Source organism: Syngnathus typhle, linkage group LG16 (assembly GCF_033458585.1).
Source record: "Syngnathus typhle isolate RoL2023-S1 ecotype Sweden linkage group LG16, RoL_Styp_1.0, whole genome shotgun sequence".
NCBI classification, from domain to species: domain Eukaryota; kingdom Metazoa; phylum Chordata; class Actinopteri; order Syngnathiformes; family Syngnathidae; genus Syngnathus; species Syngnathus typhle.
Window position 1 is genome coordinate 8,041,983 of NC_083753.1, and position 27,980 is coordinate 8,069,962.

Here is a 27,980-nt window from a genome sequence, read left to right on the forward strand (position 1 = left end):
CAAGCTAATTGCTCCGACTGACCACAGTTTGACCTACCGTAAGCCCTCTCTTCAATTTTTCATATTAAAACAAAAAAAATAGCCGTAATTGAATATCCCTCGGATCAAAACAACCAACCGTCTTTCTCATATAATCAGAAAAAACATTCTTTGTTGAAGTTTTGCTTTATTTTTAGAAGTTTGTACCTGACCAGTTAGCATAGCAGCTATTGCGTGACATGCTAGCATGTATTGTTGAGCAAAATCTCTAATTACTGATTTGAGCAATTATGTGAATTACATCTTTATACTTAAAAAAATAATAATTTAGTTCCCCAACTGCCAAGTACTCATATTAGCTACTCTTCGTCAGGGCTATCAAATATATAGAAGTGGAAAGTATCATTGACACTGATGTACAGTATAATAATAGTCAGTTTAATGATAGTCATGACTTTTAATACACTTATGAAACTGTAAATTCTACGTTTTTATGACCTCAGGTGCATCGGACCACCGTTCCTTTGATGGTTTGTATGTTTATTGCACCAACGTGTTGACATTTTCCCTGCAGTGAGAGTAACACAAATATGCAGACGCATTCCGCAATATTTGACGCACTTAGAGACGCAACCTATAGTTTGGGGGTGTCATAAATTACAGCGTTTGTGCGCAAACATTTTTTTTTTAAGTGTCTGAGGTTGCAGATGCTCTCACCACTGTCATGTCAGGATCGTATTCGTGGAATGAATAAATACAAATAAACACGGCCACCGAAAAATGTGTTTTTGAAAATTGCAGGAAACCTACCCGACGTGTTTATACCCACCCGCAGCTACACACCCATGTTTCTGTGATTAGGGTCTATGTATATAAATACATTTGACTTGACATTTCAGACCTCCACCGCAAGAGGGCGACAGCAAACGTCACAATATCAGGTGATTAGGAAATCAACTTGGTTTCCTTGCAATGTGAAGCAAACTTAACTGGAGGAAAAGATGGAAGAACAAAACATTAGGTACATTTGTGTTTTTTGCTTCCATTACAGGTTATATTTCTGTTTTTCACCGACCAAGAATCAGATAGCGATTGGTCCTGTCAACCACCATTTAACAGGAAGTGGCCTGCTGCTAACGCTTTTGGTAAGTGACCAACCTTGCTTGACTGCAAATCATGTTCCAAACAAGTGTCAAATGATCATAAACTATCAAAAGCAGGCATGATGCATTCCAGGGAGTTACAGGAGTTGATCATTTAGGCGTGCGGCTTGTGGAATCAACCAAAATGCAAAACCCTGTCTGGTCCTGTCTTGTCTGTCTGCCTGCACCGACCTCAATGTCCTTCCAGTTTATACCAGATACTTTCCTCATTTTTAGGTTAGGAGGGGGGCGGTGTGTTTGAAACAGCACCTGTACCACATGCTCAGTATTTTTAAGAATCCCACAGGCTAGATTTGATCATTTTTTATGGTCCCCTCAACATTCTAAATAAGACACAGGGCTTAAAATTTTAGGGGTGTGAACAGGACATTTAGTAGGGTAGATTATTCAGACTAATCATTTTATTTATTTATTTTCAATTATTTAAAATGTTTTGGTTGCCGTTGATAATGTCATGTATTTATTCCTGCAATGCATGTTCTAATATAAATGCATATTGATTCTAACATATTTTCTTTGTATTTATGATGTTTTTATGTATTTCTCAAAATCTACCATCCGTTATATTTAAGTGCTATATTGAAGTTGTCGATACAATGTGGTGTATTTTCCCAACTGAAGTCCATGTGGCTCATTTAAAAAGTGATCTCAGGAGAGAATGTTCTTGTTAAGACCTTTTTATTTGAGTCAAATAATGCTTTTCATGACATAATGCATTTCCAGGGATAAAAAATGGCATTTGCTGCTCAGAGAGTGTCGCTTATTTGACAATATTCCGATTATCTTTCTTTATTCATCATGGTCAATTTGACCATCTTGCCATCTCACAATATTCAAGTCATATACAAAGACAACAGTTACAATGTGTTGCACAGGAAGTATTGATGTACTTTTTTTTCTTTTAATAAGATTACTGGGCACCAGGACAAGGGATAAAAACAAAAGACAAGGTTGCACAAAAAAAACAAAAGACAAAGGGAAAAAAACCCAGACAAACGGTAAAGTCAGAATCACCAGTTGAAGTCTTTAGAAAAGAGTGGAGAAGAAAAGAGAGAGAGAAAAAAACAGGGCACAACACAGATTTAACATCTCGGGTTCACATGCTATCTTCATTCTGGAAAGCATCTTGTAGGTCTTGTTGTAAATTGCTCTCCCCATCCCTGATCTCCTGTTTACATAAATTAGATTTTTCCTTCTTCGAAGCACCTATTTGTTGTTGTAGTTTTCAAGTCGACATGCTTCTATTCCTCAAAGGCAAGAGTCAGCAGTAGGGTTAACTCTTGATTGGAGCAATAGAGAGCACATTTAGTTGGGTGGCTGTTGGGTTTCCCGTCTCAGAGACCGACTCATCACGTCGAGGCGACCAGGAAACCAGAGAAGGAGCAGTGCACGTTCTCGGCGGCGAAGACTCCGTTGGCCTCCTCGTCGGGGATCTGCACGTACACGGTGTCCTGCTCGTTCAGCAGGAGCACGGCGCTACCGGACATCTGGTCCAGGAAGCCCTTGTTGTACTCGTCATAGGAGAACATGACAGGCTCGTCGTTCTTGTAGAGGGCGACCAGGGCGTGAGCACCGTTCACGTGGATGCTGTAGGAGAAGTAGTAAACTCCGGGGATCTGGCATGTGAAGATGCCGGACTCGGGGTCATAGTGGTTCTCGGCATTGTACACAATGTGGTCGAACTTGATGGGGCTGCCGGAGGCAGGGTAGGGAGTGGTCAGAGCTGCTGTGAAAGCGGACATGGGAGCCTTGACCATAACCTCGGTCATTCCCATTCCCATTCCTTTCTCAAAGACCACCTCACCGGGAGGGCCGGGAAGGCCGGGAGGACCGGCAGGACCGGGTGTTCCATCAGAACCACTCTCGCCAGGCAGACCGGGGGGACCTTGAGGTCCGGGGACACCTTTAGCGGTCATGCCAGCAGGGCCGGGAGCTCCAGGGAGACCTGGATGACCCTTGTGGCCAGGAATACCAGCGGGACCTTGAGGTCCAGAAGGTCCACGAGAACCAGGAGCACCATCGGAGCCAGAGGCACCGGGCTCACCAGCGCGGCCGGGGAGACCTTTGGGTCCAGCAGGGCCGGGAATACCTGGGGCTCCTGGGGTACCGGGGCCACCAACGTGACCCTTCTCTCCGGTGGCTCCAGTGGCTCCTCTGGATCCAGCGGGACCAGCTGGGCCGGGGTAACCCTGCTTGCCTTGGAAGCCTTGGGGTCCCACATCTCCCTTGTTGCCCTTGGGACCTGGAGATCCAGCAGCACCGGTGTCACCCTTGGGGCCGGTAGCGCCAGTCTCACCTGTGAAACCTCTTACGCCAGCTGGGCCCATAGGACCAGTAGCTCCGGTGGCGCCAGTGGCACCAGTGTATCCAGTAGGACCTTGCTCACCCTTGGGACCAGTGGCACCTGGGCTGCCAGTAAATCCTCTCTCTCCCTTCTCACCATTAGCACCTGGCTTTCCGTAACCTGGGGTTCCTGGGGCTCCGGGGGCTCCGGCAGCTCCCTGGTGTCCTTTGGGGCCCATTGAGCCAGGGAGACCTGGGGCACCGTTATCACCGGGTTTGCCAGCAATGCCAACACCGGGGGCACCGGTGTGTCCCTTGGGTCCCTGTGGTCCCATGGGACCAGAGGAACCATCTCTACCTGGGCTACCTGACTTTCCTGGTTCACCGGGCATACCTGACTTTCCTGGCTTGCCAACTCCAGGCTGACCTGGAGCTCCAACTGGTCCCATTGGTCCAGTGTGCCCTGTGGCACCCTGGGGTCCTTGAATTCCCATACCTCTATCTCCCTTGGGACCTGGCAGGCCAGGAACACCGGGATGTCCTTTCAGACCAGGCTCTCCTCTTGGTCCCATTGCTCCAGGAAGACCAGATGGTCCGGGCTTGCCAGTAGCAGAGAGGCCGGCGGGTCCGGGGTTTCCGGGAGAACCGGGAGAACCCCTGGGTCCTTGAGATCCGGGGGCGCCAGTGTGTCCCTTCTCACCGGGGGATCCAGGGATACCGGGTTTACCGGGGCCGCCGGGGGTTCCGGATTTGCCAGTGATGGAACGACCAGGAGATCCAGGGGGTCCAGGAGGTCCGTGGGGTCCGGGGTGACCAACGCCGCTCTTACCTGTAGGACCAGGGGGCCCAGGGGGGCCCATGGGGCCAGGCTCACCTGGAATACCAGGCTCTCCTGCCACCACTGTAAAAGGTTACCCAAAAAAACATTGTCAGTGGAGAAAAAAAGAGGAGGCAAAATGCAATCAAACTGAAGTTCACAATGTGAGTTTGGAGTTTTGAAAATCTGGACTACAAACATGGCTACAGGAATACTAAAGAATACAAGTCACTGTCAATATTTTACTGGCATTCCTTATTTTCATTTGATAAGTTCCTATTTTACAGGATTTGTCTCTGTCGCACAAAAATAAATAAATTATTAAAAATAAATGAATTATATGGTTATATATTTGCTAAGATTTATTTGTAAATTAAAAAAAGCAGACAAAAAATAGTTAACTATATATCAACTGTTCAGTTGGATGTTTTTGTACTTGCTATTGGTTGTCGCTGCCTTTTGTTTTTGTCTACTGCCAGGTTGGCATGGTAAAAGAATTTCTCAACAAATATACGTACTTATAATACATATGTATGTATATATACATATGGGGAAAGGTGGAAAAATATTGAACATTTTAAAGTTAAAAAAATGATTTCCTTCGTCTATCATCAGATGTGTTTTTTTTTGGGCCTTCTTTTACTCGCAATATCCTCAGCTTTTTCTTTTAAAAGAAAATCTCAAAGGAGTCTGCATCAAAAGGGTGGCTTTTTTTTGGTTGCTCTATTTGCACTTGTAACTTTCTGCTCTTCTTATGTGGTTCCGGTAAATCTCCGAATTAAGCCTGGCACATATGCCTGCCTCCCACTGTGGCACACCCAAACAAACAAACCACATTGCCGCTGCTGGCTGACTGGGCTCTAATTTGCCAGTGCCAAAATAGCAGCTGTCTGCAAGGCAAGGCAAAACATCGTCTTGCCTTCTGTGAAACTTAATATGTCTGGAATTATGCATGTATCCTGCACAAAGCCATCATGCCCGGCCGACAGATGCAAAATGACAGAAATCAAGATTTTCCTTAGTATGCCCCTCTGGGTTTAAAATAAATAAACCCAAACCAATCTGTATCTTTGTGCGGAATAGCAGTCACAAAAATATATGATTTCCATCAAGATTTCTTTGAATATCCCTCCTCCAGTTAAACTATGCATTTTAATCTCACCTTTTTGGAAACATTTTTTTTTTTTGCCTTTAACTTCTCGCCAGCTCTGCTAAAACCGACTTCATCCTTAGTTAAACAAGTCATTCAATTCTACCCCTAAAATGAGATCATTATAACATAATCAGTATTTTGTTCAATTTTGGGTTTTTTTCTTAATATAAAAAACAGAGTTAAAGTAAGAATTGTATCTATCCGTATATATTTTTGCAATGATTAGCAGTTGCAAAATAATGTAAGATTTTCCTAAAGGCTCAAAAAACCTCAAGATGTTTCTTAACGTGACTTCCTTAATGCGCCGTTTAAAAAATGTGCCGTAACCTATTTTGTATTCATCTCTATCAGGACAATCAAAACTAGGATTACGATTATAATTTTTTTGCCCCTAAAACAGACTACAAAAATTCATTCAACAACTGGCCATTTTTATCTTATTTTCTCACCCTGGCTCTTGACCTGGTAAGGCTCATACTGGGGAGCGGCCTTCACCACCTTCTTGACAACGTAGCCCTTGCCGTGGCCGGCGACCAGGGCAGCCATAAGGACGACGATACAGGCGACACGGATGTCCATCTTTCTCGATCAAATCCTGCAAGAGAACAATTTGCTTTCAGAAGAGAGAAACATAGATCCCGCAGACAAAGTTCTATCATGGCTGCTAAAACTTCAACAAATAAGTTCCACCTTGCATGATGCTGCAAGTTAAGCAATTTTACTTGGAAGTGAGAAACAGCCCATGGATGCTGAGTGCATCCATAAAACAAATAGACAAATAAATAAAGACACTTACCGACACCAAATTTTGGGGAGAAATCACAAAACAATCTCCTCAGCACCAGCAAGCTCCCGGTGCTTCTCTGTATATCCTTTGGCTTGGAGCACAACTGAGGATATGCTGCCTTTCCCCTGTCAAGGTTCCGAGTATTTATACCATAGCTGCCCATAAGCATCATTACAACAACAAAAAAAAAAAAAAAGTCCCCACCATGCAAGTACCTCCCTTTCTCAAAAAAAGCAGAGCTGTAATTAGCAGGCAGATCGACCCAAAACAGGCATGTCACATCAGGGTGCCTCCGAGTCTTGGAAAAGACACACATGATGATTATCACTTTTTTTTATAGAACGTCTTCTTTTGAACAAGACAACAATGCACAAAAAGAGCAGAGAGCCACAAAAGTTATGGTAGTTTTTTGGAGTTGTCATTCTTGGTAAGACTAATTAAATTTGACGTATTTATATAGTCATGACAAAAGGCTTGTTCGTTTTTGTTTTTGTTTCTTTTGAACTTTAATAGAATTCATCTTAACCTGATCTAATTTATATGTGTTATATTTACCGAGCTATTATATTATTTGCTGGAAATATTACACAAACCTGCAGTGGAAATCACAATAATAATGTTTTTTGGAGGGTTCCTTTGCTTTTACACCCTTTAATTTAGTTTATTTAGATTTTCCTTTTATTCGTTTCTCATTTCATTTCATCAAAATTTCTGAGATGGGGGAATAAGTCATGACATTTTTTATTTAATATAATCAGATAATTATGGCATTTTTATTTTTCAATCTGTTTTTACACAACATTTTCTTACCTTCTAAGACATTTAATTGTTACGTTATTCATTTAATTGAAGCTTATTTCGATTTTTATTGCTACATTTTCTTTTCCATTTGTTTTTACACTTAATTACTTTAAATCGATTTCATATCCCTGGAGTTCATGTTTACAGCAACCCCACTATATAAATATGCCAACGTCTGAAAATATTTGCCTCTAATCTATTTTTAAAAAAAAAGTCCAAATCGGTATTGGCTCGTTTATTTGTCCACAAAGCCCCCATCGAGTGTGTGCACAGTGTCTGCAACATTTCACTTGATGAATCTCTCCGACTGTCTGGACTCACCGGACCTTGTCAGACAAACAGGAGGAGATGTTTTTAATCATGGTATGATAGCAAACACAGATTTTTAATATACTCCGCTGATTCACACGTCTACAGCTTTATTGTTGTAAAAAATGTGTGTTTATCCTCCTGTAAAGGGCCAGTTAAATAAATCGAGAAGCTTGCTACTGTTTGGTGGCTCCTTGGTGTGGTAACCCAGTTCAACGCCAGGTGGCAGCAAAAATAGCAGAGGGAGAGGAGACATCCAAATTATGATTTCCAGCATGAGTTGAGAGTGGAGATAATATGAAATTAGCAAAATGAGTGATTGCACAAATTAAGAAACTTCTCTGACCTAGTATATACTTTACACAGAGACCCCACAAAATAGAACAACAAACAAAATCTCTTGTTAACACAGACCCTATAAAATAATTCTCTCCCACAGATATCTTGAAAAAAAAACCTCAAAAAGACAGTTTTATACCTACCCTACAAAAAAAGTATGTTTTACAGAGATCTTGCAAAATCAGGGATCACAAAAAACTTTATTTTTGTTAGAGTTTTACTTAAGATGAAAAACAAGACCCTGCTAAGGACACTTTCAAACTGTTTTAACATAGACCCTGTAAAATAAAATAAAAATTCAGTCACACATTGACCATATTAAAAATACTTTATTGCAGTCACCCAGCAAAAAAAAAAAACCAAAACATTTATTTTTACAAATAGTATTTACAGTAAGCCTTTTTTTAACATAGAAACTCACGAAATATGCATTTTTACACAATTATTTTTAATATGCCTGGAAAAGGACCCCTAACGAAGAGTTTATTCATTTCGGGTCTTCTCCAGTTACGTTGCCTGTCGACAATTCACAAAGAAGGTGAGTGTAATGATTTTTTTGGACTATTTTCGGGGTTCATGGCGGCACTGAAAGCTGAACACTAGAGGGAGGGGAAACGCCTACAATTACCGTCGCATTTCTGGTGGTTTGCAGTGTTGTGTTTCCTCCCTCCCTCCCGTCGTATTATCTTCCCTCGTCCTCCACCTTGGCCTCGCTGTGCTTTGACACAGTCCAGCTGTAATTTCTCCATTTTGGAGCTCCGCCGCATAGGAAATGCCCACACCCAAATAATCACATGTTCTAAAACACACAAGCGACCATAAATGATGCGTGTAGACTTTTTTCCTCGAGATGGCTAATCTATTTAGAGTGCATATAGCCCCCCCCACCCCCACCCCCCCCCACCCCAACTCCCCCACCCGACCTCCTCACTCGTTCTGACATGGTGTGTATTTACATGACAGCCATCTTTCTTCAGCGGCTTAATTAAAGATTCAGCAGCAGTTTTGTTTACGTAAATGAGGGCACATTATCTTTAATTTTGTCAAAGTGCTACCTTGCTGACGTGTGTCACGTGGCGTCGGCGAGATCTGGAACAACCAGTCTGTGAATGTCTGGCCAACTTGCTAGCTTACCTCACGATTGATAAGGTCATTATTAAGCAACTAATGCGACTGGTTGGACCCCAAAGCAGACAGAAAACGTAGAAGGAGCAACTCAAAACCTTTATTCCAAATAAAGTCTAAATAAAAAAGAATTATTTCGAAGTCACACAAAGTATAAGATAAAATAAACTGCTGCTAATGAGTAGGAATAACAATATTAAACAAAACAGGAAAAAAAAGATTAAAAAAAAAACCCTAAACCTCCAATTGTTGAGTTCTTCGCAAAATGCAGTTTTTTTTAGCCAGCAAGCTGAATTTTTGTTTGACTCAAACAGCAATTAACCACGTTTCCCTTATGCCACCAAATTTGATATGTACTATTTTAGAATAGTTGAAATGACAGAGCACCAAAGGGTGGAGCGAGGATTCGAAAAATGTTATAAAACCCTCCCCGCGTGTTTATTTATGCATTCAAACATGGCGATGGAAGTCGTCCGCATTTAGGCCTCCAAACAGTTTTTTAAGCTGGAAAAACAACAACAATCCGCATCTGCCTGCGCCGTCTCTTAAGGGACTTTTATACGAAGATGTGGAACCCGAGTCAACTTTGGATGACTAGAATTAAATGTCCAACCTTGTTTTTACCGTCTGCCGCATTTATTTTTCCGAGCAAACAAGGTGGCTCCTTAAAAAAAGAGAGCGAGTGTAGTGAGTGTTCAGCGCAAGGCTCAGCGCGCAGGTCATTACCGCACCGCAGCGCGACTGATGTGGTCTGTTGGCTCTATTGTAAAGAACCACAAGGGACCAGGTTCAAAGCGAAGACCAGGGCCGGTGCTACAGTTTCCGTTACAGCGTCCAGCTACATGCTATGTGACATCAGCTAATAAGGAGACACGTCAGAATCGACAGCGCCGCATGACATCATGCGGTACGCTTTGTGGCGAAACATACAGTAGCACTTATTTCATTACCTTCACTTTAGAGTCGAACGAACTAAATAATGAACTATCGAACGAATAGTTGAATGAACGAACAAATTAACGAACTGACAAACTAAGTAATGAACGAACGAACGAACGATTCGTTTGATTCGCCTGATGTGTCACTTGACCCTGTGCTTTCTCAATAAAAATTGTATTTAATTTTGCAATATGAACGAGATTCACCCAAAAATATAAATAGTGCCTTGTAGCTAAACTGTTTTGGGTAACATTTTGAAGTGAACATTTCATGGCCAATTGGCGACGACTGACACCTAATGCGAAACACAATAAGCAAGCTAATGGAACTTATATATCTTCATTTTATTTCTCGTAATCATACGACAATACACAAAAGAAAGCAGGGAGTCCAAAAAGCAACTTGGGCGGTAGCAAGCAGCTGGCACCGTGTGCGGCGGCGATATCAAGCACTTTGGAAAGATAACAGCTCCTGAAGAGGAAAGGCTCTCTCGCCTTTCGTGCCTGTTTTAGTGCGCTCCAGTGCACAGGAATGGATGTTTCTGGTTTCTCGTCGCCGTGCTGACCGAGGCTCAACCCACACCCAGGAGGCGCGTATAATTGTCGGTTGATGTAAGCGAGCCGACCGACCAAACCTAATCACGTGAGCCGGGATACGGCTAAAGATACACGCGTCGTCACAAATTTAATGTTTCAATAAACTCCGCGGACCGCTAAAAGCTACTTTAGACTTTACGAATGGCACACTTGACGGGGGCCCGGGGGAAATTACAGGCTCCTGGACATAAGCGCGGCCCCGAATGGAGCCGGAAGTGCTATAAGGGACTTAAAAATGGCGGTGGTGGTGATGTGTGGGAGGTCACACTCTGAGGGATGGATGAAAAGGAAGCTTGGAAAACGCTCGGCTTTTGTTTCTCGTGTTTTTCCCGTCTTCGAGAATAGAAAAAGTCCAAATCTGATTAAAACAGAGGTGATTTCTTTTTTTTTTAAAAGAGGTTTCTCTTCTAAGATGACGTGCACTTCAAGCAAGTCGAGCTGGTTTACTAAAGTCTTCCAAGCTTTTTAGTTTTGTCTCGAGTTTCATAGAATCAGAATAAATGGTCATTTTCTGAAAACAAATGTACTGCCTTTGTAACTGGCATGATTTAAAGGTTAGCTGAATTCCGAATGGAAATTGGCTACTGACTCACAAATTCCTACTTTGTTGGAAACCAGATTGTGGAAAGTTTCATGGAACTTGGTCTTTTAAAAACGCTCCGCTTTTAATACGCCCCCTTGAAGTCTAAATGAAAAACTCCAAAACTGTTGAAAATAGAGCTGCGTGCCGCCAGACGACGCTTTCCAGTTAAGCGAGTCGAGCGCGAGCTTATCGCCGCAGTGATGATAAGTTTTGCTGCCACATTCGCAGCGAGCCAAGTTTATTTCGGAAACCGTCTGACTCAGCTACTTAGGCAAGACAATATCAGATTTGCAGCAGCCAAAGACTCATTTAACTAAAAATACAGACCACTTGTGCGCATAATATCCAGAAAAACAACTCTGTGTATGTGTGCAAAAAAAAAAAAAAGAGCAACAAATAATCTGGTCCAAGCTGACTCAGTAGGGATTTGATGAAAATGATGGGATGCTCATGCTGCGGCCTATCTCGCTCCACTCGAACACCTCCGCCAGATTTACCGCTGACATATCCGCATTTACGCTTCCACTTAGCTCTTAGTGGAATCCTACGGCGTCCTGCCAATGCAACCGCTACCGATTAGTCAACTAGGAAAATCATTTTTTATTTTGTCTTGACGCATGAAAATTCATCAAACTTGTCATGTGCTTTTAATCCATCACAGTAGTAAACAAGTGATTGACATAATAGTGAAAACCTCACTTGGTGTTAATTGCACAAATGGAAACCCCCGTGGAAGAGTCTTTCAATAAAAAGTCGTGAGGTGGATTACGGCTATTCCTAGCAGGGTGTGACGGGATTTACAAAGACACTTATTTAAAATTACACACATCAGAAAATTCCTCGGCAAAATAGATGAGATGGTTTCAAAGTCAAATTAAAACCGCCTCAATGAGAGTTTGGTGCCTAAGTGCGGCTCACAGTGGCGTCTTGTATTTAGGGATAATGACAAATCCACAACACCAAATTTCACGTTTTGACTGCCAGTCAGTGTCGTCTAGTTCTCGACAAAAGCCAAAAAATGGGGAAAAAAAATATTGCGTAGACATCTGGGCCATTCCATTCCATTGGAGAATACAAAATACAAAAACATACACTTATATAAATGAAGTAGTTGATATGAGATAGGTAAAATAGTTTTGTCCAAAACACAAGACAAAATGATAACCCCCCCTCCCCCAAAAATAGTTCAGCCCAAGAAAGGCCCAAGAAAGGCCAAGAATGTGCATAGCCCACTGGATTTCTACAACAATAGCGGCTTTTTATGTAACAATAATGTTGATTCACTATGCGTGGGAAATGCGGTCGCTCCTCTCACCTCTCAAGGCAGGTAGTTAACGCTGCACCGCACAACTTTGCGGAGAGACAATATAAGCCTTTGTTGTCTTCATGCTCTAAAATTGCCGACCGTGACCGTGTCTGCCCCCAAATAAATGTCAACCATAAATCACACACGCCATCTTTTTATTGTACAGTACAGTACGTCTGTCCCCTTGACGATGGTGAGTTCAGGGCCCGACTTTTCTGGCTTCCAAAGGGGGCTGATGTGGGCTGTGTGCTATAGTTAAAAAAGAACACATCTTAAATATAGCAAAGGCAGCTGCATCCTAGCGTGATGCATTACATAATATAGCGGTACGTTACAAGTTGAATTTGTTCTGTCACTGATTAACTAACTCAAAAGGCTCTATATTTGTGCCATGCAGTCCAAGTCTGGCGTGCGGCCTGGCGTGAATCTGCACATCGGCAAGCTAGACTAGTTTTTTTTTCGCAGATGCACAGAGCATAGAACACAGCCGACTTGTTTCAGAACCAATCGAAGCGGCTCCTCCCATTCCACTTTAAAATGGGTGCGTAGCAGTAAATTGTGTCATTCATAGCTAGCTAGCTCACTACACGTGTAAGTGGTACCAACCAACCAACCAACCAACCAACCAACCAACCAACCAACCACAGATGTGATCCAGTATATCTAATGCTTGAGCTAAAGTGTATCGTTAGCCACCGTTTTAGCCACGCCCCCCCCCCCCCCCCACATAAGGATTTTACGACTAAATTTGACTACTTTAGTATACTGCACAGTTTAAACAAAAACACGAACATGGCAGGGTGGAAGCGCACAAGGGCCTTCAGTTGATTTGGGTTTTATAGTCAAACATATTCCCCAAATGGCGCGAGGTACTCTGTGAGAGAAGTGCCGCAACACAGAGGTGTGCGAAATTATTTACTGCGGTTCGAGGTGCAGTTGACCTTGGCGGCGCGTCAACAAAAAAAAAGCAAACGGAGCCATCTTTACCCAAAACATCCTGTACCTTCTCTCAGACCTGTTTTTCCCCTTTTAATGAAATATCTGCCAAAATTCCTTCAGCCACTTGACCAAATTGCACTTGTAAAAATGAGGAAAAGAAGCTCTTCCTTTATTTTCATTTTTTGTCGCTCGTCCAAGAAACATCCCAAAATAAACCGGGATGAGGACACAGGAAGAGGAGGTTCATTTCTTTTGGTTTGGGTTTTTGGTAGCTGTCTACCGAGCCAGACTCGATATTTACAGCCGAAGGTTCCAGTTTGGATGCAAAAACCATGCAGGCTACTGTCAGCTGTGTGACACAGCATGTCTCCGCCGATGTTTTTAATCCTTACTTGGGCGACCGCTTTGTTTTGACCACCATTTTTGGACAAAATAAACGTCGACAAAATGAACTCACAGGCTAAAATCAGATGTTTGGCAAAGAGACAAGACAAGCCGCCAAGTGTAAATTATAACCGTAAATTCAAAAAAACAGTTGACGGCAACCAACGTGTGGAAAAATTAAACAGCAGTTCGGGTGGGGTGGGGGCACACTTAAAAAAGAGCCAACAGCAAATTTAAAAAGACAACAAAAAATAGGGAGGTGCAGGAAAAATACAATTACAACTTCCAGACGCCCAGGCCGGAATTTGGATACTAATAATGTGCACATATTCTTATTTAATCTAGATTTTCTAATCTACCAGAGAGAAAAATAATCCATTTTCACAAATTTAGCCAATCAAGGCGATTCTCATTCTGATCCATGATTGTTTTTTATTTTATTTGAAAGAAGCTAAACACGATGCGGGACCTATCAACCAAATCTGCATGTTCACATCATTCATGGTGGTCAACTGAGATAATAAACACTTACTGGTGGTCTGGAGTCATGTTGCAAAAATAAATAAATAATAAAGTCCCCAAAGAGGAGCTTAAGAGCTTGCCGTGTGTTTCTCATGGCCGGCCGAACGTCACCGAGTCATTGTGCTCTGTAATTTGGGTGCAGTGACCACGACGTCGGACCTGTACAAGCGAGGTTGGATCCACATGTAAGACTCGAAACAATAATAACAGTAACGCAGCGGGTCAGGCATTGGATAAAGCACAATGACTGCTTATTGGAAGGTTGCTGACCTTCTTTGCCTTTGTCATTTCCGCGTCCCCAAGCGAATTGGCCGTCTCACCGTCTTTGGACATTTGACCTTTGATACTTTTGATGACATTTCCTAAAGGGTCCCAAATGATGGAAAAGGTGAAAATCAGCCCTGTGAACTATTTGGGTCCGCACCACGTTTGCACTGGTTACCACGGAAACGGTAAAAGAGTCAAACTGATTACGAGGATTTTTTTTTGGAACATATCCTGCGACATGAAAAATGAACAGTATGTAAAGTTTCCCGGATTTGAGACTTTGAAGATGTTTCCGCGGGTTTTATCCGACGCCGCTCTCTCCGCCGTCTTTTCCTGCGGCTACTATTTGTGGATTTCCAAACGGGCTCTCCAAATGTGGAAGACTGAGGTGCTGTGGTCAAGGAAGATTCTAATACAAGTTTGCTTTGCGGTCCATGTCCAGACAGGTTGAGTCAGACTCTGGAGCGTCACTTTAAATACAAAGTCCACCACGACCTGTTCCGTGACGCAGGGTGACTTTGTTATTGCAATGTTTTAAGTAATGTAACTTCAATAATACCATTACTCATTTTTACTTGTATTAAAGGCGGAATACTGTGGAAACGTGATTTGTTTTTAAATATTTGTATGCAATTAGATTGAGTGCAATTTTGCTTTTCATTTAAGTGGTTATATCTTCCCGCTGTGAATAGTGACGCAACACTTGAACGGCACTACGATAAACAAGCGCGGTTACTTCAAAGTCCATGGGAAAATTCCGGCTGCTTTTTTTTTTAATTTAATGGATGCAAATCTATATTTAAGAAATGTTTATTTTCTTAAAAAGATGAAGGGGTTTGCGTCGTGTCGTGCGTCGATATCATTTCGAGCGGGCTGCAAATAAGCGGAATGGCAAAGTCTTCTGAAATGCCCAAATTTGAGGTTTCACACCTCCGCAAAGGATTGGGTTGCTCCGTCCGTCCACCTCTTTTAACAAGGCAACTTTGGTGTGATTAAAAGAGTGAAAAAGAGGGAGTTAGGTGGCGCTATAACGCGGAGGTGATATTTAACTTTCATGCACAGATCATTAAAAGTTGCCAGATGGAAAACGGAATTCATCACAAGCCAACAATAGCTTCTTCTGAACACTTGGGGCATAGCGGCTTTTACAAGCCAAATCCGGGGGACATATTTTGTAAAATTGACTTTTCATTGTTTGAATACAAAATGTTGGGTTGAGGAGGCAGGAAAATGCAAAACATGGCTGTATTTTTATGAAGAGGATTTAAAAAAAAATAAAAAACCAGTTGGCCTTTGTATTCAGCCGGCAGGTATTCAAATGATCATAAAAAGTTACATAAAGCCGTAATCTGTTTCCATAGCAACTAAGGTGACATTCAATTTCACTTCCCATTCCCCCCGAAGCCCCTCACTCACTTAATTGTGCAACGCAATCTCATATTTGACCTCCGCAGGGTGCAGTGCTTTGAAATCAAGCTAATTATATCCCGGCTAGCAAAGGCTATATTTTCCCGCTTTATTATCCCTCTCAAATTTGGCAACTGCGAAACACCCTTTTCCAAATTAAAGGTCGTAAAAATGCCAGAACCAAATATTACCAACAACAACCTAACATTTTTCGCAGTATTTTGCAGTAAAAAGAAGGAAAAAAAAAAAGCGGCCTGGTTTTTCTGGGCTCACCCAAAATAAGATGCAGTGTGCCTGCTTTACAGCATACTTTGTAACAATATGGCATTCAAATAAGGGCTTTTAAATCATTTGATGTCGCACTAGCTTGTAATTTGGAGAGCAGCTTCTGTGTTGTTGCTACGGTGATTCCTAACGACTTGCTTTTAGCGGTTTGTTCATGGCGGACCAGCCTGGACCACCGATGTGTTAGGGCTAGCATAAATGCTTTACTGTTCCGAGGTATTTGCAGAGCTCGTTCCAGCTTACAACAATGTACAATGGCGAGCCAGAGTGCAAAAAAAGTTGCTTTAAGACAAAAGGAGTCCCGCAACAAATTTTACTCATGAGTTGACCCGCCAAAAGAAGGCACGCCGGTAACACACAGCAAAATATGCAATTTAGCTTTCAAGCGGCCATTTTAATGTCGTTTTTCCAGGTGTCTAACAAAGACAGACTTGTTATAAAATTTTACAAAAATTTCTCTTGCGCAGACAGTTTCAATTACCAACACGGAATTTGGTAGCCAAGTTTATAATGAGTAGACTCACAAAAAGTCTTATGAACACGCAACGTTGTCCATTTTGGTTACAGCCACTAGTTTAAAGGCATTTCAAATCGTAAGTGGTTGATATCAAACCCTTTTTTTTTTTTTTATTTAAACTTGCGAGGGCCGGTGTTAAAATGTCTAATTATGCCCGGCATGTTTTAGTGTTCTCCCATTTTCCCATGCCTTACTCGGCACTCTGTAATCAAGTCGCGCGAGACGAAGCGTCACCGATAGAAGGCTGGCAAGAACACAAGTCGCTGTCAGACCTGTCATTACGCCCCTGTTCACACGGGATATAACAAGGAGACGTTTTTATGGAACTTATTTTCATCACCTGCACATTAAGACCGCATCCCTTAGAATTACCAGACGGCTTACTTTTTGATTTATGCCCAGACTTCCATTTGATTCATAATTATTTACTTGTATATTGCGCAGTAAATGACAGTAGGGATTTTCTGTCATTATAGGGTTTGCAACAATGCAGCAATCATAGACGCCCCAGTCGTTTTTATTTTTTACATTCCAGGAAAAATACAGTACTCCTGCCTCTGCATCTTTATTTAAAAGAAAACCCGCATTTCTTTTCCAAAAACAATGTTCTAAATCACACGGATGGCAAAAGGAAAATATTTGTGTGTGTCCAGCCACGTGTTGCTAGGCAGAATTCAAATGTACAGTTTGAAATGTTTCCCAAGTCACAAGAAATGTACAATACTGAAATAATGTTTGTGTCTTCTTAATTTACTAACAAATATACTTGGTATAAAAATCTGGGGCTATTAAGTTATACACAAAGTTAGTTTGCTGCAGAAATGGCAACAGGTGGATCCACAGGTGAATTGTACTTTCCGCCACCTAGTGGAAGAGCATTGAATTGTTTTCCCCTCTACAATCCACCAAACAATGTTTGCCCTACTCAGCAGTTGTTCTTGGTTCCATTCCCAGTACTTTAGCATTGGTTGCAGACACCAGGTGAAAAAAACCTCACCAAAAAAGGTGAATTAGAAGAAAATAGCATAAACATGCTGCTGGCCCAAAAAATAATTACAAGTGGACAAAAAAAAAAAAAGTTATAAAAATGAGCGCATTACCTACAGGCGACACGGATCATTTCACTAATGTCACTTAATTTGTTTAGGAAAGTATTCATGCCGTCATAAGCACCTAAAAATATAATATATGCCATATGAAAACACCAGAGCGTACAAATTAAGAGGCAAATGAAATTACTGCTACGTTAGCATTTCGTACCTGTCGCCAAATAGGCAGCTGCCACTCGTTTATAGCTTTTTTTTTTAAATTGAATTTTCTTTAAGATATGGAATGAGCATTCGAAAAGTCTCTAAAATTCAGTATAAAAAATAAGTCTTTTAGAAAAAACAACAACTTCATGACTACTTTGTTAGCTAGCTGCCATGTTTGTCACTTATGTGTGCATTTCTACATTAGCTTCTTGCCGTAGCCGCCAACTGGCTAGCTGCCATGCTGGTCACTTATACATAGACTGCCATTTTAGCGTGTCACGCAAGCCGCTAATGTATTTTTACATGCGTGTGACCCCTCAGAGATATAATTTTTTGCAGAGCGAAAATGTTTGAAGATGGCTACATTTCCATGTATGGCGACCACGAGTACATGTGTGCTCAGGGGCAACAGAGTGGGTGTTTTGTGGTTTCGACCCTTTGGCGCCTACTGCTGGGCAGCCCGACACATATTTCCCAAAACCCCACTGGGAGTTACAGTGAAAGCTACCATCAAAAACGAGTCAAAAAAAGACTTTTGATCATCCTTTCATGGGCTCTTTCCCACCATACTGTCTGCACTGTATCTATAGAATTTGTCATTGCGGCCCATTGGATGGGTTAGTGCTACCTTACCATTATTGCTAATTGTCATCCTCCTTGTTTCCAGGCGACCGCCGAGCGACTGAAAAATGCGTCACGAAGGACACAGCGGGGTGATTTGTGGCTTGAACTAGTTGAGTTGCGGTCCACAGAGAGGTATCATATGGTCATTTTTTTCCACTAACCGCCCCCCAGCAGGCTTCTTTCATGGAGCTACCTGTGTGTGCGCACCACATGAATGATTAAAAGAAAAAGGTTACTTCCTGTTAACACAAATTCTATGTACAACTGACAAAAATACATCAGCTTGGGGTCTACTAGACAGCCGCTAGTGTACAGCGGTCTACGAACAAGTTATCTGTCATTCTAGCCAACGAATGGTTAGCTAGTTGCCATCTCAAAAGCTACATACAAGTGTCAAGCATATGCCAGTCAGCTAGTAGGGAGTTAGCGGACTAAAGCGTGATAAGCTAACGTAGCAGTCTACCTACAAGTGTAGCTAAAAAGTTTCGCATCTTTCAGCTAGCCAGTCGTCGGCTAGATAGCTAGTAGCTAGGCCTAGAAGCTAAAGCGAAGCGAGAGTTACAAGAAAATGGAAGCAGACCAAATGGCAGCTAGCGTGAGAAGCCACTGCAGAAATCTACGTACGAGTGACGAGCATTCATCAGCTAGCTGGCGAGAGTGAGAAGCGGAGGAAGCAGTTAGCATACTATAGTGACACGCATGTGGCAGCGAGCCATTCAGTGGTTGGCGAACTAGGCGAGCACGAGATGCTAACGCAGCACTCTTCGTACAGTATGTTTAAGAGGCATTTTTTTTTCTATTTTAGTAAACACTGGCGGAAAAGAAAATCTGCCGACTTGTTTCCATGTAAATGAACTCCAGTACCAACATGGTTTCTCAAGTATACTGTACATAAGCATCAAAGATGATCTTTTAACTCTATTTACATCGTAGACATTTATTTTCGAGTTTATTTCAAGTATGCAAATACAACATGCAAACAGTTGTAAGCCACAGTCCAGACTTTTCAATTTAGAAAAGCACACAACAGGATATTTATAACCCGACACCAAAGCGTGCTCAAACTGTGTGATGTGTGCGTCCTCTGCACTCAAGTGACCATCTGGACGACACCCTGCATCCCTCAAGTACACGTGAGGACATAGCGCTAAATAAGACAACAAAGCAGAGCTTTTCTCCATTATTTTTGACATGCTACATCCATGTTCCAAAATGCAGTTGATCCCCACAAAAAAAATATATATATATATATTATATTTTTATATATATATTTGCAGCGCCATTTCTTTCTTCTATTGCAGTAGGAGTGGTCTTCGTATGTTCCCCTTGCAAGAGGTCATTTGCCAAGCTTGGACAATGCATTGTGTAAGTAACCGGTTTCAAAATACGACAAAAAAAGCTAGCATTGCATAAAACACAACAACTAAAGCTAACCTTGCATTTTTATTTATTTCTTGGAAGGATGGCAGCTCCCCATTTCCCAGCCATAAAGTGCAACATAAAGGACGCCGGAGACAGCGTAGTCGTCAATTAGACAACCGCCGTCGGTCACCCTGAAGACCAAAGGCAATTTTCAAAAGTATGCGGCCATTGCTGTCACACATACATCACTCTGGTGCAATGTATATTAAGAGCAGGGGGTCCGTGTGGTGTTTACGCACGGCATGGATTAATGTGCATTTACGGCCTAAAAGGGACACGACAATTATAGGTTGGAAGAAGGAGTAATGTAAACAGGCTGTTGGCTAATTTTAAGATTGTACATCTTGAGCTCAGAAGATGAAGTCTGAGGTGCAGATTTAGGTAAAAGACATATCATTAAGTTAGAGGACACTGGGATATATTTGTCTGTCCCTTTCATGGCAGAAGAAAACCATGATGCCTTGTTGGTGGAATGGGGCGGGGGGAGGGGGGCTTCTAAGCAGTTTCTCAGAAAAGTTCGCTACCATGAGGTACCATATTGAACTTCCAGGACTGTTCCTGTCTGAAGTCGGGAACACTAAATTTGACACATCCGCCCCCCCCCATTGAAACCTGAGCCCTCACACTTACGAATCACATGACACGGGTTTAGAAATTTTGAGGTGACAGTAAATTCATTGTAGTAGAGTAAGATGCTGAGATAGCAGTTTGGGTTCGGTGGGCTCTTTATGAGCTCCTACAACTTATTCATCAACTACATTGCAGTAGTGCCGCCTGGTGGTCACAGTAGGAACAGTACATTACACCCTACTTTGCCGATTGTTTTCTTGCACCTCTCCTTAACACGAAAATCCACAAGGGGGAAGTGTTGTTCAATAAATATATACTATATATACTGACTACACTCCTCCCCTTTAAATTTCAACCTCCCCAAACTCAAAATACTGCAATAAGTATAATCGTATAAACAACATACTGTATTTTAATCTATAACTGAAAGTGTGGTATGATAATCAAAACGGAGTTTTTCTTTTAGCTTCCTCAAAATCAGGAAAAAAAATAATACATTCATACAAATATTTAGTTATGTTAAATGATGTTATACTCTTGCAGTAATTGCAACGTTACAGCTGGTTAATTTTTTTTTTCCCCCCCTTGATGCTAATCTGATTACAAAGCATGAAGATAAACTCCATATCCTGGTTCATTCCAAGGGTCGTGCTATCAACCAAGACAATCTGCGTACACCATAAAACATATCATATCATCATCATCTCCAAAACTGTTGGAGTTTCACCATTTGACTGAATTGCCTGTCATGAACGCATTTATTATGCAAGCTCTTAAATCATGCGAAAGAGGAGTCTCAAGTTGTAGTTTAACACAAAGTTAAACATCAACCTATTAAATAGATTTTGAACTTTGGGACCTGTTTGTTGTGCTTTGTTGAAGCTAGACAAAATCCTTTTTGTTCATTTGTTGACTGAGGCCATTGTACTTTTACACCCAAAGGATTTTTATTATTCGCCAGGAAATGGAATCATATCTCTTTGGTTACTATCACTGTGTCCACAAAGTTCATAATGTTCTTTTAAAGAACGGGACCTTTTTATATTTTTAAGAAATGCCTTTATGACAGCCCCAAGATTTAACATCTTTATTTCATTTCACACAATAAATTACATTATTACAAATTGTAATATTTCTCCTGTTTCGCGATACCGCAATTGCAAGTATATTAATATTTTCACTAAAATATATTGAGCAGATATCAATACAAAAGTTAAAGAAAAAACTTTTGAAGCATCTTTTTTTTTTTTTTTTAATCAATTGAAATTACGTAGAATTGTTAGCAATACTCTTCCCTAATGTGTGTCAAATATCCAAGACTTCACATTACAGGGACTTTAATAATTTCACACACTATGATAATCTTTTTTTTAATCCACTTAGCCACAATATTGACATCCACTGCATCCCTGAAGAAGCCAATGAGACTTAAGTGTGACAATAAACTATGCTTTGTTATATTGTACGACTTCTCCGTCATGCGAGGTGGGGGCCGAGCTAATAAAGAGCAAGACAGACGTAGTTAACTGCCTCACTCGTAGTGCAAGGTGATTGTTTAATCTGCTGTCATGTCCGGATCTATGCTCCTCGCTTGGTTTCTTCTCATTAGTTCTTCTCTTTTACTCACAGGTAAGAGGCTCCAAGTCAATTTATAGTCCGTAAATTTGTGTGGGCTCCTAAATCTTTTATTCTGGTCAGGGGCCACTGTGCTCTCTCGCTCTCTCTCTTTTTCTCGCTTTTGCGTTCTGTCTAAATTGAGTTGTAACAATCATTCAAGAAAAAACGGGTTTTTTTTGGTTTTATTTTATTTTTTTAAATAAAATATTTTGTACTCTTATCCCACACAGACACTCTCACCATTGACATTGAAGACACCGCCGCGCTGCAGTCAATACCACTCATCCTGGAGGACACTTCCGATCTGGTAAGTACATCATGAAGCCCGTCCCGAATGCATGCAAAGGCTTAAAAATGCTCCGTTTGTAGGAGGACATGTCAAGCAAAGCGGCCGTGCAGCTATGGACAAACAACGTAACGGTACAGTGAGGACACGCTTATGCTTGTGACATACTCGTCTACTGACCTTGCACATAAAAACGAAAAAAAAGTGAATTTTAATTTGCTTGAGAAGAATAAACGCCTCCTTTAAATTGATCCCTTTGTAGGTTATGGGCACTGAGATCCCCTGCAAGGACCGCCGACCGTCTCCAACAACACCAAACTCGGGTAACAAATCGGATTTCTTCAGAAATAACCCAATCATTGAGATGTGAATGTCATTTGGCTTGTCATGTGTAGTTCATCGGCTGAGACCAGCCGACGTGAAAGTGGTGGCCGCAGTCGGCGACTCTCTGACAGTAAGTCAAGTGGCCAAGAATTTATGATTTTGATTCATCCAGCTCAACTTTTTTGAATGTTTTTTTTTTCAAACTTGATTTGAATACTAATTTAATTCAATTTTTAGTAAAATGTCCACCAATATGTAAATGATTGATTGATTTGTGGATCCGCAGGCGGGCAATGGTGTAGGCGCCGAGTCCAACGACCTTCTGCTGCTCATGAACGAGTACAGAGGACTTTCCTGGAGGTAACACAAGACCGGGCACGACTGTTAATATTTTTTTATTTGACGCATAACCGACTCATTTGTTACATTCTCAGCATTGGCGGCGATGAGAACATCACCACGGTCACCACTTTGCCAAGTATGTACGTGTTTATCGGGTTATCATGACCAGTGGTGACATTATGTCATATGGGTGTATTTGTGTGTGTGTGTGTGTGTTGTGCAGATATCCTGCGGGAATTCAACCCCTCCCTGACTGGCTTCTCTCAGGGAATCGGAAAGCAGGGCTCACCCGCAGCCTTCCTCAACCAAGCCGTGGCCGGAGCCAAGAGTGGGTCAGTAAGCCTCACTCAAATATGAATAAAAAATATATGTATTATTTCCTATAAAAATAAAAAAAAGAATCAACACCTTTGCTGTACTCCCATTCTACTGTATTTGACCATGAAGTTTTTTTTTTTTTTTTTTTTGAGTGACGTCGCGGAACAAGTGCGCATCTTAGTGGACATCATGAAAAACGACACGGTAATAATTATTGACTCCGATGAACACCATCAACATTTGCTACTCCTGCTTTGTAATTTAATAAGACACACACACACACACACAATGGGAGTTTGTAGTTGCAAGTAGATGCCACAAGATGGTTGCAAAGTACTTAAAGAGGATCGCGAAACATCGACACCACGCCTGTGCACAATCGTAAACCCATGTGACATAGGATTGCAATTGATAGTTTATTTACATGACCACAACATACTTTCAGTTTCGTTTCATATTTCAAGAAATTCTTCTTAACTTGAGCGCAGAGGATCGATTTCCGCAACGACTGGAAAGTGATCACCATGTTCATCGGCGGCAATGACCTATGTGACTTCTGCTCAGACAGTGTGAGTACCCAAAATGACACATGCTGCTAAAATTCCCACACCAATGAAATATTCTTAAAACACACAGGTGATCTTCTCACCCAGGAATGTGGCTGAACGCATCCGTCGAGCTTTGGATATCCTCCACAATGAGGTACACACACATCAAAGTTATTATGGTCGGATTTAAAGCACCTTTTTATGACTTTTTAGGTGCCACGTGCGCTTGTCAACCTGGTGGAGCTGTTGAACATTATACCGCTGCGAGATCTGCATAAAGATAAAAGGCTGAAATGCCCCACCTCGTTCGTCAGGTCAGTGACGATGGCAGGATGAACAACACCAAAAAAGATCAACGTTAGAGATTAGCGGACACAATGTATGTTTTTCTCAGGATGGTTTGCCCGTGCGTATTGTCGCCAAAAGATGGCTCAGTCGAACTACGAAAGACGGAAGAATTCCTCCGAGGTTATCAGGTCAGTTTTGGCGTACTTGGCGATGAATGAGTTTGAAGCACCACTTTCTTTTTTTTTTTTTGACCGTCTGTTCCTTTTCCTAGCACGCAATGCGACAGCTGGTGGACTCCGGGCGCTACGACACCCATGACAACTTCACCGTCGTCCTGCAGCCTTTTTTTAGGGAGGTTTCTCTTCCGACCTCGCCGGTAAAACCTGCCACTATTCTAACATGCTGTAATAATCATAATCATGATTCCAAATGCTTTTGCTATCAGGATGGAAGGCCCGATCGCTCCTATTTCGCACCTGACTGCTTTCACCTGAGCCAGAAAGCTCACACGCTGATGGCCCGAGCCCTCTGGAACAATATGGTAGGATTTGCGTTGATTTGGTTTGATTTGATTTGAAATCTCGCTTGTTTCATGCAGCTCGAGCCAGTGGGAAACAAGACATTCACGCAAGACTTCATGGTCGAGTTTGATCTCAAGTGCCCCGCTGAGGTAATCATATTTTTGTGTGTTTGCAATTTGACAACATTTCTTCCGCTCAATTAATATTGGAATATGTATTGAAATTTATTTTGGAAATTTGGCCAGGCTCTGAATGTCTTTTCTTTTAGGCAGCACCTTTCTTTAGAACGGCTGTTAACAGCAACTACACGTTTCCAGGACCTCCACCGACTCCTGCGCCGATTACCGTATGTTGCTTTTTTGATTTCTTTACACTCAGTCAGCTCGCTTAATTTTTTATTTGTGTTAACGCAAAGGGATATTTGCCTGATTTTGCCATTCCTGCTCTTTAAAGTTGCTGTGAAGGGAAAAATATCTTTTGAAGAGTGTTGTTAGCAACTCAGCCAAATTTGAACTGCAGTATACAAAATGTAAAATTGGGACTCAAATTTGAGAACGAATATTCTGTTCTTTTGTAGAACTGGGGCAGCGACTTCTCGTGTCTCAACACGGAACCGTCCGACTCGGCGCCCACTTCAGGTACCAACCTGACTCCACTAGTTGGTCAACAGCATGTCATATTGTGCTGGTTGTGTTAGCTCACAAGGTCCGGCCGGCCGACATCAAGGTGGTGGCTGCTTTGGGGGACTCCATAACAGTACGTCTTCTAACCACGACCACCCAAACAAACCATTTAAACCGTCAAAACAAATGTCATATTTGCTGTGTTTTAGGCCGGCTTTGGTGCTAAGGCAAAGAATCTATTGGAGCTCAGAACGGAATATAGAGGAGTGTCGTGGAGGTGAGACGTTATGTTGCAGTTTGACCGAGCCACTTTTACCCAACAAAATATGATTTGACTTTTAAATCAATATTTTCAAGTCATTCGGACGTATTACTGTAGATTTAGAAAAGTTGAATTTACTTGCTGTCCTCTCACCCCGTAGCATTGGAGGCGATAAAAGCCTGGAGACTGTTACCACTTTAGCAAGTAAGACATCCTACCCCTACGTAAAGATGCGATGACACTGCTAGGAAGCAGCGTCGAGCCTATGTTGCCCCCACCAGACATCCTCAGGAAATTCAATCCAGACCTTAAAGGAGCATCAAAAGGTCAAGGGAAGAAGAAGAGCGGCTTCAACGTGTCCGTATCGGGAGCCAAAGTCTCGTGAGTTAAGCTATTTCTTATTTGTGTGTTTATGTATTCCACGTTAATAATAAAATAAATACAGGGGAATTCCAGGACAAGTCAGACGCTTGATTGAAGTGATGAAAAACGACACTGTGAGTTTTACATTGCATAGTAAAATATGTAAAAGGTGAAATGCATCGTGTTAAAAATCTCAACTATGATTAGGGTGCATGCTTTAAAAACAAAAGTCTGTGAATATTAAAAAAAGATATATTTCAAAATACATGGAAGCAGACGGTGGATTTTGCCAACGATTGGAAGCTGGTGACTCTCTTCATTGGCGGCAATGACCTGTGTCAGTTCTGCAACGACAGGGTGAGTCAGCCGTCACATCAACCTCGGGTCATCAACTTCATCTGATCCCATTCGAGTAAACAAAAGTCTTGTCTACAGGCCTCTTTGTCGCCTCAGAACTTCAGCCGTCACTTGACGACCAGCTTGGACCTGCTGTACAAAGAGGTGAAGTCAGATGCTATGCTAAAAAAACGTGGTCTCGCTCTAACAATAGTCTGCACACCCCTTTAGGTTCCCAGGACCATAGTCAACATTTTGGAAATCCTGCAGATCGAAGGCCTGCGTAGGATCAAGAGGGACAGTATCGGGTGCAACGTGATACAACCGTATGCTCATCGCATCCACTACTCTGTATTAGTTATGAAAACCAATGGTTAGCCAAGCATGTGTGTTTGTTTTGATGATTTGTCGTCAGAGGGTCATGCCCGTGCTTCATACTACCGGGAGACGACTCTCTTGAGCTGGCTGAAGCCAAAAGGATCAATCGAGAAATACAGGTGAGAACTGTAGTTTGTATATATACGTGTTCCCAGTGTGTATGATGGTTATTACAAAAAATAAATTTTACAGAAAGACACAGAAGATGGCTTCCAGCTCACTGCAACTGCGGAGCAGCATCTAAAATGGGTGTAGGAAGTTTGGCAAAGCAAAATGGTTCATTTGTCTTTTCTCCTTCAGATTGAGACGGAGAGAGTTGCATACAGCGGTCGCTATGACGACCGGGAAGACTTTGCCGTGGTGGTGCAGCCCTTTTTCAGAAACTCCATTATCCCTTTGAATGCTGTAAGTCGCCTCCACACATACCGAGGACCGTTCGATCGCAGTGAGAACAAATAATAATAACTTAAAACTTGCTTTCAACTCATTAGGACGGCCGACCCGATGTCACCTACTTTGCCCTGGACTGTTTCCACTTCAACGAACGGGGACATGCCAACATGGCCGTGGCCATGTGGAATAACATGGTGAGTGAGACGACATCAGACAAGTGGAAAAGGAAGCTAAACCTCAGCAGAAGTGCCAAAAGTATTCCCACTAGTCGAGCTAAGTAGAAATGCAAACTATAGTGGGGGTTTTTTAAGTACTGGTTTCTTTCCAGTTGGAGCCTGTGGGCAAAAAGCAGACGTACAACAATTTCACAAGTGGCAGAGATGTCATCAAATGTCCCACAGAGGTGAAGAAACTCATGCTTATATGGTGCATTTAAAAAGTCGACACACCCCTGTTCAAGTGTCATATACAAGAGACCAAGATCAATAATTTATTAGTTATTTTTTGTAATATCACAAATAAAACAAGGGATGTAGACCTTTCTTATCCACTACACATCTCCCATACTACAATATCTGTCTTGTACATTGCAGGAGCATCCGTATATCTTTACAAAGATGAACAGTGCAGCCACTCTGCCCTCAACACACTGCTCTGAGGGGGTCCCGCTATGGCTGACCGCAGTGCTTGCCGTTTTCGCCCTCCTGCTGGGCGGGGCCTTCACCTGGCTGATGCTCACATGCAGAGCCAAGAGGAGCATGAACTCAGTTGTACCAACAGAAGTGCAAATAAAAACCTCTTTCTTTTAAACTAGAGCAAGGCTAACTGAGTCCAGTAATAATTGATGTGTTAAATAATAGTTCTGCACTTGTCTTTGAAATGAACATTTTGTTATATATTTTATTCTATTGGAAAACATGATTGCAATAGTTTCTAATTTTCCAATTTACATGTTTTTTACTCTACTAAATGAAAAACAAGGTAAAATTATATATCTTTTTAAAAAGATAT

The 27,980-nt window shown here is 41.9% G+C and overlaps 2 protein-coding genes across 4 annotated transcripts; one reads left to right on the top strand and one right to left on the bottom strand.

Annotated features, from left to right (window-relative positions):
- Nucleotides 1–27,944, top strand: plb1 (phospholipase B1). Of its 3 annotated transcripts, XM_061301055.1 has the most exons (36): nucleotides 1–38; nucleotides 879–920; nucleotides 1,031–1,124; nucleotides 18,422–18,510; nucleotides 19,680–19,743; nucleotides 19,840–19,957; nucleotides 22,218–22,294; nucleotides 22,357–22,407; nucleotides 22,536–22,596; nucleotides 22,669–22,727; nucleotides 22,884–22,957; nucleotides 23,032–23,075; nucleotides 23,163–23,271; nucleotides 23,410–23,461; nucleotides 23,746–23,826; nucleotides 23,894–23,959; nucleotides 24,019–24,119; nucleotides 24,200–24,281; nucleotides 24,365–24,469; nucleotides 24,539–24,634; nucleotides 24,692–24,763; nucleotides 24,883–24,960; nucleotides 25,192–25,252; nucleotides 25,312–25,370; nucleotides 25,447–25,514; nucleotides 25,660–25,703; nucleotides 25,781–25,880; nucleotides 25,945–25,996; nucleotides 26,139–26,219; nucleotides 26,298–26,363; nucleotides 26,430–26,524; nucleotides 26,614–26,695; nucleotides 26,877–26,981; nucleotides 27,068–27,163; nucleotides 27,298–27,372; nucleotides 27,563–27,944. In XM_061301055.1, exons 8-36 carry the CDS (start codon nucleotides 22,363–22,365, stop codon nucleotides 27,776–27,778), a joined length of 2,325 nt encoding a protein of 774 aa, XP_061157039.1. In that variant the 5' UTR covers nucleotides 1–38; nucleotides 879–920; nucleotides 1,031–1,124; nucleotides 18,422–18,510; nucleotides 19,680–19,743; nucleotides 19,840–19,957; nucleotides 22,218–22,294; nucleotides 22,357–22,362; the 3' UTR covers nucleotides 27,779–27,944. The 3 variants fall into 3 exon arrangements, with proteins under 3 accessions (XP_061157039.1, XP_061157037.1, XP_061157038.1); XM_061301053.1 differs by lacking the exons at nucleotides 1–38; nucleotides 879–920; nucleotides 1,031–1,124; ... (1 more) ...; nucleotides 19,680–19,743; nucleotides 19,840–19,957 and adding an exon at nucleotides 21,886–21,999; XM_061301054.1 differs by lacking the exons at nucleotides 1–38; nucleotides 879–920; nucleotides 1,031–1,124; ... (2 more) ...; nucleotides 19,840–19,957; nucleotides 27,298–27,372 and adding an exon at nucleotides 21,886–21,999.
- col10a1a (collagen, type X, alpha 1a) lies at nucleotides 1,804–6,350 on the bottom strand. The gene is made up of 3 exons (XM_061301056.1): nucleotides 6,192–6,350; nucleotides 5,845–5,990; nucleotides 1,804–4,326 (listed from the first exon to the last, which is right to left on the bottom strand). The coding sequence occupies exons 2-3, from the start codon at nucleotides 5,972–5,974 to the stop codon at nucleotides 2,492–2,494; spliced, it is 1,965 nt and encodes a 654-aa protein (XP_061157040.1). The 5' UTR covers nucleotides 5,975–5,990; nucleotides 6,192–6,350; the 3' UTR covers nucleotides 1,804–2,491.
- Nucleotides 27,945–27,980: the final 36 nt, after the last annotated feature.

Bases quoted from the DNA above. Each gene is read 5' to 3' on its own strand.
- plb1 (XM_061301053.1), top strand. From the start codon at position 21,939: ATGTCCGGATCTATGCTCCTCGCTTGGTTTCTTCTCATTAGTTCTTCT. The intron at 22,728-22,883 runs GTAAGTCAAGTG...GTGGATCCGCAG, and splicing joins CAGTCGGCGACTCTCTGACA to GCGGGCAATGGTGTAGGCGC. The intron at 24,764-24,882 runs GTAATCATATTT...CTTTTCTTTTAG, and splicing joins ATCTCAAGTGCCCCGCTGAG to GCAGCACCTTTCTTTAGAAC.
- col10a1a (XM_061301056.1), bottom strand. From the start codon at position 5,974: ATGGACATCCGTGTCGCCTGTATCGTCGTCCTTATGGCTGCCCTGGTC. The intron at 4,327-5,844 runs GTGAGAAAATAA...AACCTTTTACAG, and splicing joins TTACCAGGTCAAGAGCCAGG to TGGTGGCAGGAGAGCCTGGT.